The 13,813-nt window shown below is 34.8% G+C and overlaps 1 protein-coding gene across 1 annotated transcript; it reads left to right on the forward strand.

Annotated features, from left to right (window-relative positions):
- Positions 1 to 3,846: 3,846 nt before the first annotated feature.
- Positions 3,847 to 13,294, forward strand: tbx16l (T-box transcription factor 16, like). The gene is made up of 9 exons (XM_067407736.1): positions 3,847 to 4,126; positions 4,324 to 4,489; positions 5,807 to 5,909; positions 6,662 to 6,826; positions 6,937 to 7,086; positions 9,398 to 9,468; positions 9,787 to 9,863; positions 10,100 to 10,301; positions 12,036 to 13,294. The coding sequence occupies exons 1-9, from the start codon at positions 4,036 to 4,038 to the stop codon at positions 12,673 to 12,675; spliced, it is 1,665 nt and encodes a 554-aa protein (XP_067263837.1). The 5' UTR covers positions 3,847 to 4,035; the 3' UTR covers positions 12,676 to 13,294.
- Positions 13,295 to 13,813: the final 519 nt, after the last annotated feature.

Here is a 13,813-nt window from a genome sequence, read left to right on the forward strand (position 1 = left end):
CCCATGTGTGAGCTGTGACAAATTAACCTGATTCTGCATCTGTAGTTGTCCTGCAGCATCTAGATGTTAAAGGGCTATTGGCTAACATGGGAGTGGCCCCCCACGGTTACTGTGGAGACAGACTCCCGGTTAGGGTGGGGTTGGGGGGTGTTTGTGACTGCTTGGGCCATGTTAGCTGATAAAAACAAGATTGTGGCCTATCTGAGTTGCACCAGCACGTAGCACGCTTATCTGCAACTCAAATAAATGGACATTTCTGTTAATTTGCCATGAGTTCACTGGATTTCACAGTTAGACATTAAGGGAGCTGGAAACCGCCTTTTATGAAACAAAAGTATTCACCTGATCTAGCTGATTTGGGATCTTTTAAACTTAATGGTTGTTGAGTGCTGGCATAATGTGTGTAGATTCAATTCTGAGAGAACAATCCTGCTATATCAGCATCTTTTTTAGCAAAACACTTAACAAGATGATTAGTAATGACTTACTCCTCAGGTAGTTTACTGTAAACTACCTTGAATGAAAAACACTAAATGATAGACAGTTTAGGGCAGATACTATATCAAACCAAGGGCTCGTTGGTGGATAGACAGACTGTGGGACCCCTGTTATAATATATTAAAATTAGTGTTACACATCAAGTCTGACATATAATATATGTATACCGTTTAATGTGTTTACATACTTCATCATAATGCTTGCAGTGCTCATCCATTAAAATAAATAATAATCCATAAAAGCATTTTCTTCTCTGCATTCTCTTCTCTAGCTTGCTTCCTAATCTAGTTGTCTAATAAGCCTGGCATTGTATATTACGAATATTGTTGGCTCTTTGACACATTGATTTTGTACTTCTTTTAAGCAGAAAAGCGTCTTTTAAAAGTTTCAATTTAGATTTAAAATATAAAATAATTTGTAATTTTAAAATATTTTTTTCATTTATATTGATGTACAGAGACATACAGTTTATGTGTACATTTAATTTTATTAAAATGTTCTTGTATTTAAACAAACAAATATTACAGGAGGAACAATGAAACTTTAGCTTAATTAACTCAACTTTTTTTTTTATTGTTTTAATTTTTTCAAAATGGGTTTGAGCTCAAACAGTGGACCCACTATTGAAGACCCCTAATTTTAATAGGAATTCATGCAATTGGGAATTTTGATGGAATAAAAAAAGATTAAAGATTTGCAATGTTTTCATGCTGGTCATGTGGAATTGCTGCACTGACCGACAGAAAGCTACTTTGAATTTTTAAAATGACTTATATGTGAGTTATGCTTTATACATATGACAATATACACTCCTGGGCAAAAAAGATTGGCCAAGCCCAAAATGGCTAAACACTAAGCTTTTAATTGTCTTAACCACAAATTATTGGTCAGAAAAATGAGCAAAATTTAAGCAAATGCACTAGTTAAAAAGCAGTTGCTGTCTCAGAAAAACATCAAAGACAGAATTAAGTTTTTGACAGAATATGGGAAGTTGTGTATATGGAGTGATGAATCACAATGAAAGTTGCATGGTGATGCTCCAGAGCGGTATCTTTGAAAATCTGCTGAGAAATATAATAATAAATGTGTCTCTACCACAGTGAAGCATGGAGGAAGAGCTGTCTTTGTGTGGGGAGCCTTTTTAGCTGCTGGTATTGGTGAGCTACTTCACTGTGAAAAGTCATTTAATGCTTTGGAGTACAGGAGAATATTGCAGAATGACTTGTTTCCCACAATTGAGAAGTTATCTAAAGAGGAATGATCAGACAATGCTCCTGTCCAAATTGCAAAGACCACCAAGAAGTGGCTTGAGAATTCCATCAGGCTTATGTTTTGGCCTGGTCAGAGTCCAGATTTAAACCATAAAGTGAATATTTGGTCTCAAATGAACCGGGAGACAATTTTCAACTACTTATGAACTGTTTCATCAACATTGAGAACAACACTGACTCTTCTTCTTGTGAAAAGCTGTCTGCAAGTTTACCCATGGCTAAAACATTTAAAGAAAACAAAAGGGAAGGCGATTCCATGCCAAGTTACTTTATCTACATATTTGTGCAATTCTTGCTAATTTCCTGACTGTGATTAAAATGGTTAAGACCATTAAAATACCACTATATATATATATATATATATAGTCAAACCAATTATTATTCATTTTTATATATTTTTACCAGTGGATGCAGGACACTATAGTTCATTTATGTAAGTGGGGATAGCAAAATAAAGTAAACTGTGACATACCGAAAAATTCTTCATACAGTGGACTACCAGTAAAATTGATAAAAACAATTTGGGACCAAAAATTTTTCAGACACTTTGACCTGACCATGTTTTGCTTAAGTAATTAAGATTATTATTTTTTTCTGACACAGTTTAACTCTGAGATCTTGTCATATTTTATTATTACCATTAATATAGAATAAACTGTATAAATGAATGAAATGTTCAAGGTGTCTGAATAAATTTTGGTTTGAGTGTATATATATATATATATATATATATATATATATATATAAACACACACTACCGCTCAAAAGTTTGGGATCGGTAAGATTTTTAATGTTTTTAAAAGAAGTTTTGTCTGCTCACGAAGGCTTAATTTATTTAATTAAAACTACAGTAAAAACAGTAATATTGTGAAAAATTATTATAATTTAAAATAACTTTTCTATTTTAATATATTTTACAAAGTAATTTATTATTGTGTTGGCAAAGCTGAATTTTCAGCATCATTACTCCAGTCTTCAGTGTCACATGACCCTTCAGAAATCATTCTAAAATGATGATTAGTTCCTCAAGAAATATTTGTTATTATTATCAATGTTGAAAACAGTTGTGTACTTTGTGTACTTTTTTTTTTTTCAGGATTCCTTGATGAATAGAAAGTTCAAAAGAACAGCATTTATCTGAAATACAAAGCTTCTGTAGCATTATACACTACCGTTCAAAAGTTTGGGGTCAGTAAGAATTTTTATTTTTATTCTTTTGAAAAGAAATTAAAGAAATTAATATTCAGCAAGTATGCATTAAATCAATCAAAAGTGACAGTAAAGTCATTTATAATGTAACAAAAGATTAGATTTCAAATAAACACTGTTCTTTTGAACTTTCTATTCATCAAATAATCCTGGAAAAAAATATTGTACACAAATATTTTGTACACTTGTAAACAATAAATGTTTCTTGAGCAGCCGATCATCATATTAGAATGATTACTATATATATATATATATATATATATATATATATATATATATATATATATATATATATATATATATATATATATATATATATATATATATATATATATATATATATGTTGTTGTTTTTTTTTGCCAAGGAGTATTCAATTAACATTTTTGCCTGCAAAAGTTTGCTAGTGTCCACATGTTAAGAGTATAGTCTTAAGGCCTTTAATACTTGAAAATAAACTTAGAGGTGTTTACCAAGTACTGCCTAAACACATTCAAAACTGGTATAAAAATGCACTTAAGTTGCCATACAGATACATACTGCTCTCCAGGATTATTCTGTCAGGCAGGCCTCAGGCCCTTAGCAAATGACCTGAAACCATTTAATATTTAATGTATTATTTTAATATTCAAGATTGGATATTATCCAAATGCTGAACTTTGACAGTTCTACCAAGAGCCAATAAATAGTAAAGACTTCCTGCAGTAATGAAGGGACAAACTGCTGGGGTGATTAACACCAATATGTGTGAGTCTGTGTTTTGAAGGAAGTGTTAGGGAACCCTTGGCTTCCAAAGTAAGATGCACCCCCCTTTCTCCCAGATCCAGAGAATGTTGTTTCTACACACCTTTGTAGGCAGGCTGGAGCACAAACTTGGGAACTGGGAGAGACAAAGAGACAGATCAAAGACGAGACTGATGTTTTGACAGAAGTGCACATACACACCTCTGTCCTCTTTGAAGTAATGGAAAGGTAGCAAACTAAGGAAAGTCCTAGCAGGTCATTGGCTTTGGAAGCTACAAACCTCTGGACAAGTCTCTAGTTTGTTGCTCCGGTCTCATGGTCATGTATCTCCCAGAGGAACGGCCTGTGCTGGACTTGCCTTACCAAATGAATCATTTGGCTAATAACTATGGATATTATCCACAAGGTAAGACTGTCTTCACATTTTGAGAATTTCAGGTTCATATTATGAGTTTTTCAAAAGGACTTTAAAGAGGTAGAACCCTCAAAACGACTAAATGGAGTGTTCTAATAGCAAACAAATGTCATGTTGGAGAACTAATGTTGTAAATAGGTTTTACATTGTGGTGAATGAAAATGTGAAATGTTTATATTATTGATTAGACTGTAAGGAACCCATCTGCCGACCTCAGCACAGCACCAATGGCAGGATGAGCAGTGCTGAAGCTGAACTGACCTCACTGCCAGTTCATGTATCACTGCAAGATCGTGAGCTTTGGGACAAATTCAGCAGTATCGGCACAGAGATGCTGATTACTAAATCTGGCAGGTATGTGCTTATGCGGTGTTGGTACTTTTATGCCTGGTTTCACAGATCAGGCTTGAATCGTCTCAGAATAAAATGCATGTTTGAGCTGTTTTAACTTAAAGAAACTTGTACTGACATATCTTAAAATATATCGGTGCTATTGTTTTGTCTCAAGATGCACACCAATGTTTTCTTTTAAGGCATGTTTATAAAAGCTACTTAAAGGGATAGTTCACCCAAAAATGAAAATTTGATGTTTATCTGCTTACCCCCAGGGCATCCAAGATGTAGAGGACTTTTTTTCTTCAGTCGAACGCAAATTATGATTTTTAACTGCAACCGCTGCCGTCTGTCAGTCAAACAATAGCAGTGATTGGGAACTTGAACAATAAGAGTCGAAAAAACTTCTATAGACAAATCCAAATTAAACCCTGCGGCTCGTGACGACACATTGATGTCCTAAGACACGAAACGATCGGTTTGTGCGAGAAACCGAACATTATTTATATCATTTTTACCTCTAATACGCCACTATGTCCAACTCCGTTCAACTTCCGGTTAGTGAGGTCTGATCGCGCTCTGACAACGGAAGTGATGTCTCGTGCTCATTGAAGTATATGGGGGAGACATCACTTCCGTCATCACAACGCGTTTTTTGACCTCACTAACAGGAAGCTGAACGAAGTTGGACATAGTGGTGTATTAGAGGTAAAAATTATATAAATAATGTTTGGTTTCTCGCACAAACCGATCGTTTCGTGTACAAACCGATCGTTTCGTGTCTTAGGACATTAATGTGTTGTCACGAGCCGCAGGTTTTAATTTTGATTTGTCTATGGAAGTTTTTCGACTCTTATTGTTCAAGTTCCCAATCACTGCTATTATTTGACTGACAGACGGCAGCGGTTGCAGTTAAAAATCATAATTTGCGTTCGACTGAAGAAAAAAAGTCACCTACATCTTGGATGCACTGGGGGTAAGCAGATAAACATCAAATTTTCATTTTTGGGTGAACTATCCCTTTAATTTAATAGTCCTAATTTAACTAAGGCCTAATCCTAATCTAAACCCTCTCTGTGGGTCATCATGTATTATAATATGTAAACAAATGTATAATGAAATTGTGTTGAGATTTACAAATCTTAAAATATTTTTCACTGTATTTTAAAGTGAAAAGGAGGTGTTTTTAAGTGCATTCAGTGAACCATTCATATATTTGAATAGTTCCTAAGCACATAAATTCTAAAAGAATTGCCAATCAAAATGCACTTTATGGAGAGTGTCTTCTAAAATGTGATGACTAATTGTTATGGTGTTTCCGGTGTACATTTAATTCAGGCGGATGTTTCCCAGCTGCAAAGTAACAGTGACAGGACTGAATCCTAAAGTCAAGTATGTGGTGATAATGGACATGGTGCCGTTTGATAACCGCAAGTACAAGGTACCTCCCATCCACCCCTCCCTAATGGCACATACACTCATTTACTCATTTCAACCCCCTACATTCTCCCTCACAAACACACATACACTACCATTCAAAAGTTTAGGGTCAGTAAGTTTGTTTTAAAATGAATTAATACTTTTATACTTAATTTCAAATAAATATTGCTCTTTTGAACTTTCTATTTATAAAAGATTTCTTTTAAAACATGTATATCAGTTTCCACAGAAATATTAAGCAGCACAACTGTTTTCAACCTTGACAATAATAAATGATTCTTGAGCAACAAATCAGCATATCAGAATGATTTCTGAAGGATCATGTGATACTGAAAATTCAGCTTTGTCATCACAGGAATAAATTGCAATAGAAAACAGTTCTTTTAAATTGTAATAATATTAATTTTTTTTTTTTTTTTTTTTTTTTACTGTATTTTGGCCAAATAAGTGTAGCCTTGGTGAGCATAAGAGACTTTCAAAAACATTTTGAACAGTACTGGACTACAAGTTTACTAATAAACTATTTTATATCTCTATCTCTGTTCTATTCCTTATAATATTTAACTGATCAATATGACATTTTCAGCTTCAGATGAGTATAGGATGTTATAGTGCTGCAAACCTGAGGTTTGAATTTTTTTGGACGTTATGAACAAGACCTAAAAATAAATGTATGAATGAATTGATAGATTAATGATTGTTGTTGTTAATTGTGTTCTTAATAAATATCCATATGCTCTTGTATTGTTACAGTGGAATAAGGATCGTTGGGAAGTGAATGGTTCAACCGATCCACACCTGCCCAATCGGTTCTTCATCCATCCCGACTCTCCTGCACCTGGAGAGAAATGGATGCAATATCCAATCTCCTTCCACAAGCTCAAACTGACCAACAACATGCTCAACTCCAACGGACTGGTGAGCTTTTAGAAATTGGGAAAATGTATTGGTTGAAAGATTTAAAAAGAAAGCTTATTTCATATTTTCTGTTTTCCGTTTCTACTTCTGTTTCTCTCCTCGTTCATTAGGTGGTTCTCCACTCCATGCACAAATACCAGCCTCGTCTACACATAGTCCAGTCTCCAGACCCCTGTAACGCTCACAACGCTGGCTGTTACCTGCGCTTCACCTTCCCTGAAGCTGCTTTTATAGCCGTCACAGCCTACCAGAACCAGGAGGTGAGGACAGACATTTCACATGTCATGAATACTGTATTTTAAAATAGGAAATTTAGAGCTGGCCTTCAAAGATGTTTTTGTTTTCTTTCTTGGAGTTCTACTGCCATCTAGTGGCTCAAATTCATGAGGCTAAAGACAAGAGCTAAAGATCCTTCTTCTTCTTGGGCTTATTGGCGGTTGGCAAACAACTTACTGCTGCATTTCTGGAGTGTGGACCAGAATGTACACATATCTTTTCACTCTTTTTGCAGAATATCTGTTAAAGAGTTAGTTCACCCAAAAATGAAAATTCTGTCATTTATTACTTACCCTCATGCCGTTCCATACCCATAAGACCTTCGTTAATCTTCGGAACACAAATTAAGATATTTTAGTTGAAATCCGATGGCTCCGTTAGGAGCAATGACACTTCCTCTCTTAGGATCCATAAAGGTAATTTACTAAAAACATATTTAAATCGGTTCATGTGAGTACAGTGGTTCAATATTAATATTATAAAGCGACAAGAATATTTTGGAGCGCCAAAAAAATAAAACAAAATAACAACTTATTTAGTGATGGCCGACTTCAAAACACTGCTTCATGAAGCATCGGAGCATAGTGAATCAGTGTGTCGAATCATGATTCGGATCACATGCCAATCTGCCAACGGCTGAAATCACGTGACTCTGGCGCTCCGAGCAGCAGATTCGACACACTGATTCACTGTGCTCTTTATTTTGAAATCGGCCATCACTAAATATCGTTATTTTTTTATTTTTGGCGCTCCAAAAATATTCTCGTCGCTTTATAATATTAATATTGAACCACTGAACTCACATGAACCGATTTAAATATGTTTTTAGTAAATGACCTTTATGGATCCTAAGAGAGGAAGTGTCCTTGCTTCCTAAGGAGGCCTCACAAAGCCATCGGATTTCAACTAAAATATCTTAATTTGTGTTCCGAAGATTAACAATTTCCTTCAATTTCTTTTTAGTAATACTCTTGATTTCTGCCCTGCTGATGCTAACTGTAAAATCAATGTGATTACTTTTACTAACTCCCTTTGCTATTTTATCTGCCATTTTGTTTCCTTTAACTTAAATCCACAAAAATACCACCATCATTTTAAATATGTATAGTGTTTCTCTCATCTTTGTTAAAATATCTGGTCTGCTGTTTGAATTACTGTACTGTAAACTGGTTACTGATGAGCTCGAGTCTGAACAGATGATTGCTCTTGCATCCTCTATCCACTGTAATGCTAACAATAATGCAAGCATTTCACCCATAAATACTGACAGTCCTTCATTGATCCTCCTCCCTACTCTGATATTAACTTCTGGAACAATAAATTATACTCCGATTCTATCATCTGAATTCTTTAATGCATTAGTATATAGCTGAATATAACAATAGAATTATTATCAATATCTTCTTGTAGGCTATGATACGTGAGTTGAACATAAACTCGACTAAAGATCCAATATATCTATGTAATTAATACAGTAATAGAATCTAGTATTCAAAAGTATAAGTGATGCTTCTATCTTGCATTTTTCTAGTTTAAAACTATTTTTATCTCAAAATATAAGCAAAACAATGTGTGGAAGTTGAAAATTGAACAATTGTGCCTGACCACAAAGTTTCAGATTTTTCTCCAATGATTTACTATTATTTTCTATTAGTGTTTTTCTACATAGCCTACTACAGAAGAGGATTAGGGCCAAGCAATAATAAAAAAAATAAAACCATCTCGAGATTAAAGTTGTTAAATTTCGAGAAAAAAGTCGTTACATTTCGAGAAAAAGTTCAAGATAAAGTGTTGAGAGTAAACTCGTCAAATTACGAGAAAAAACTTGTTAAATTTCAAGAAAAAAGGTCGAGATAAAATGTTGAGAAAAGTCATTAAATTACGAGAAAAAAGTTGTTAAATTAAGAGAACAAATTCGTTAAATTATGAGAAAAATGTTGTTAAATTTCAAGAAAAAAAGTCGAGATCAAATGTTGAGAATAAACTCATTAAATTATGAGAAAAAATTCGTTAAATTTAGAGAAAAAAAAGTCGAGATAAAATGTTGAGAATATACTCATTAAATTACGAGAACAAATTCGTTAAATTACGAATTCTCATAATTGAACGACTTTTTTCTCGAAATTTAACAACTTTAATCTGGAGATGGTTTTATTGTTTTTATTATTGCTTGGCCCTAATCCTCTTCCGTAAATTTCTAATTATTTATTTTAGTATTTCTATGATTTATAAGTGTTAACTGTCATGTCTGTGGGTTTTGCTGATGGCAATCTTTATTTTTCTTTCTCAACACAGATTACAAAACTCAAGATTGACAACAATCCCTTTGCCAAAGGCTTTCGTGACAATGGACTAAACAGGAAAAGGTGAGAGACAATTGAGTAGAGATGATTAATTAGGTCAGGTCAATTAGAGATCATTACTAGGTCAGGGCACCACAAAATGGATGGAGAGCTATCATCGTTTCTTTCTTTAATTCAGGAAAATTCACCTACGAATGTCTCCTTTAGGGCTGATTAAGTATAATTCTTTTCAACCATGTAAGTAAATGAGATAGATTTTCATCATTCCAAATGGAATACACATAGTGTATTTAATATAATTTACATATTAGTTCCAGTCCTGACCTTCACTCTGATAAGATATTTTAAGTCAATATAACCTATAGAATTTCTTCTCATTAGGTTTAGAGACAAGGAGACCCAAGAGACCCAGGATTCAGATGGACCCGTCAAACAAGAATTAACACCAAATGAACATGGTATGACTTCCTTGATTTATATCATATGCATTTGTGTTGCTTGATGTTTCTGTTGTGATGGCCTGGTGCCCAGCAGGTGGCAGCAGAGGGGATTCTTAACCTCAATCATGAGGATCATATTCATGTGCCCTACATTTTACTTACTACTTAATTAGCTATTTTATTTTGGACGGACTCTTTGAAATAAACTGTGTAAATTTAGTTTCACTATTTCTGGTTTTCTTTTGTCCCAATAGCAGTGGGACGGTCACAGAAAGACGAGGATGTGACCGTGTCCAGCTCTGTTGACAGCAGCAGTACCCAGCATTTTTCAGAAGTGGCTTCCTCTGCCACCCCAAACCCTTTCATATCAGCCTTCATAAACCTCAGCACAGCTGGAGCACCTTCACCCCAGCAGACCCACACCATTCTCAGCCTCAGTAATAGACACCTGAACAGGTGAGTCTGGCTTTGTGTGATGAAGTGAATGTCGCATTATAATCATACTATAATATTTTGTTGCATTTGTACTGTAAAATACTAATTCTTACTCTAAACTTATGTTGGCTATTACATTTTATCTTAGAAATTCAGAAGTAAAAATGGGGACAGATATAAACCGCCTAGGGAAGAAATTTTCTAAATATTGGCTAAGCTGTAAAATGTGAATTTTCAGTCAGTTTTAGCATAGAGATAAAGGGTTAAAACTTAGTTTATGCTTCGGTTGTCTCAGGCCACACTGTTGAGTTTATGAAACCCATTCAATATGACAATACAATACTACTACTGCTTACAATAATAGTAATAATAATGAACATGCAGACTTGTAAAAAGCTTGAATTTCAAGTGTTTTTGACAGTTATTACCTGAATATTACTTTTTCACACATTCTAATAGGTACACAAATCAATAAAGAAATATATTACTATAGTAATAATACTATTGTACTGTAAAACAACAATCATATCTAATAATAATAATAATAATAATAATAGTAACAATAATTATTATAATTTCATTTTACAGAACATGAGTAAAATTACAAGTAAAATTCTTAATTGATTTGTTTTCAAACATTAAACCGGTGAACATGATTTCATCAAGTAGTTACAAAATGTTTCTGGATCAACATCTTTGTTGATCCTGGGACACTCCAATCAACCAATCAGATTTGAGGGTCAAGTTTACAGTTTATGTCAAGCTTAGGCTCACAACCAGGGTTAGGTGCATCTACATCAGTGTTATTCACCTATAATTTCCTTGGGCCAGTTGTTCAAAAAGTTTATTCTGGATCAGAATAATCTGGATTTGGAAATCCCATGTTTCGCTATCCAGGATCAGGTAATCCATCTTATTTTTGTGCTGGTTTTTCAAAGAAAAATTGGATTCGATCACCGTGATCTAGAAACACACTTTTACCAAATCTGGATTTCCAGTGCTCTACAGAGCCCCTAAAGGGACATGTTGATAGAAAGAATATGGGTTTTGAATTATATATATATTTTTTTGGATATTTACAGCTGTTTGGGGATTGTTTTATGGCACAAAAATCTCTTTTTTACTTTACAGTAGGTTACCGAAAGGCTAAATATGTAGGTTAATGTGTTCTTCTAATTTATTTAACAGTTAAACTAATCAAGAGCAAAAAAAAAAAAAAAAAAGTGTATGTACTGTATATTACATGATATAAATGTTGTATTTTTTGACCAGTTTTAAAGTTTTACTACATTTTCCTCCTGGAATACACCTTGAAATCCTACCCCCTGTTGGGATCAGGATAATCCTGTTTTTTTGGATCAAAGTTATCCAAATCCTACTGACAAGTTTTGAACAACACAAACTGAAGGTTTGATTCAGATTAAAACTAGGATTGGATTCCGTGATCTAATCTGATTTCAGAATCCCTTTTTCCTTTTGAACAACCCATTTTCAAGATTACTTTTGAACAACTGGCCCCTTCTGATTTTAGGGATGTCATGGGTAGGGTTTGGTTTAGGGGTAGGGATAGGATTAGGAATGTTGTTCCAAGATCAACAAAACATGTCTTAATTGGCAAAATACAGCTTTTATTTTGAAGAAAGGCTATTTTGAATGCACAACAGTGATTATTCCCCTTTAATTTACCCCTTTCTGGACAAGTACTACATGCAGATGTGTCGGCGGTCAAAATAACTGTCAAAACTTTTTTTCCAGTCCCAGAGAAGCCAGACCCTCCAGCCTCCATAATCTTTGTGCATCTCTGCCCATGGCCCAGAGTTCCTGTGTCCAGTCCTCCACAGCAGACACCAACCTCAGCCGACTGCCATCTCAGATCAGCAGCCCTCTAAACCCTCAGCAGCACCATCACCACCACCACAGCAGCCCAGCCTCTCAAACTCCTGGCAGATCCATAATCCAGCTCCAGCCTTATTTTCTTACCCCTCCCCATCCCTCAAGGCAATGTCCTGACGTGGAGCTGCCCCTTCCTCTGCCTCCTAAACTAAGTCGGATGCAACTTCCTGAAAGTGCTCTGAGGAACCTGGAGATGACCCCAGTCTCTGACTATGTTAATCCAAGACCCCTCACCAACATCCTCAACAGGATCCATTTTCGACCGTTAGCCTCTGGACCATCAGGGAAGGGCCTGCAAAATCCCCCCCACCCTGAGCAGTACCTCCGCGGGTCAGAACGAGAGCTGCTCCCGCAGATTTATCCAGCTGTTCAGGAATACATTGATCAACAATTCACATTGAACAGCATGCTGAACAGCCAGACCGAACACAGATCCCAGATGGACTATGTCAGTGCCAGACCACTAACTGAATACTATAGTGAACAGCAGACTGGCAAATGAAGTTTATCTGTCATCATCTAATTATGCCTCATTTTGTTGATCATGTCCAGCAGAGACTGCACTGCTCCAATCTGTTTCCCTCTGCATCACTAGTTTACGAAACATGTGAAACACTGATGGCTTCCCAACAGAAGAATGTAAATATTATTTTCAGTGTAATAAGAGGTTGTTTGCTGTAGCTGATGTCCATATTTATGTTTTTCAATTACTCGAGCCATTTAAAGTCAACATGAAACCAAAGTTCACTCTCTATTTACTTTCTTAATCAATGTTTCTGGTGTATATTATATTCTTATTATTTGTTTTATCATCTCTGTAATCTTTAATCTGAATGAAATGATTTTCCGTTAACATCATTTAGGCTGCACAGGCTATTGAATAACACCAACTAGTAGCAAAACTGGCATCCGGCCCCACTCCATCTGGTATGCAACACACCCTTTAATCCAAACAATTCCCATCAAAGTTTTTTTCCATTTGATTATCCAGTTTGATTTTGAAATATGGCACATTACAAAGAAAGATGAAGTGTGGACTGAAATTAATGATGTTGAAAGAAATCTAGATCCATAATCACACTTTTGCTGTCTCCATTGTCTGATCTTCTATGTTGCCTTTTTTTTACATTAAACCTAAATACTGTGTTCTGCATTAAGTTTTCACTTTTTAAGTCAGTACAAACAACGTTTCTTAGCACTGTAAAGTTACCTTTTGCAAAGCCCTAGACTCTCAGCCTATAAAATGGCAAAAAATTCACACACAAAAAAGATAAATAAATCAAGACAAATTTATTGACTGTAATCAGACAGATTTCTAAATAGATACATATTGTATACTACATATTCATTTGTCAACAATATATAGGCATTAACTATATGCATCGGTATATTATATATATATATATATAGCACATTCTCAATATGTGATTGTTAGTGTACAAACTCTAGAACAAACACTCAGCTCAGAAACAACAGCTTTCGTTATTTTGGATTAAGCATAGAAAAGTTTAAGCCTGAAGTTGAGTTTAAATGTGTGCAACATTTTATAAAGAACAGCTACATTTTCAGAGCACAATTCCCTTTTTCCCGGTTAAAACAGATATTGACATCAAAATAAACAAACACTTCATTTTGAAGAA

The sequence above is a fragment of the Chanodichthys erythropterus genome, chromosome 13 (assembly GCF_024489055.1).
Source record: "Chanodichthys erythropterus isolate Z2021 chromosome 13, ASM2448905v1, whole genome shotgun sequence".
NCBI classification, from domain to species: domain Eukaryota; kingdom Metazoa; phylum Chordata; class Actinopteri; order Cypriniformes; family Xenocyprididae; genus Chanodichthys; species Chanodichthys erythropterus.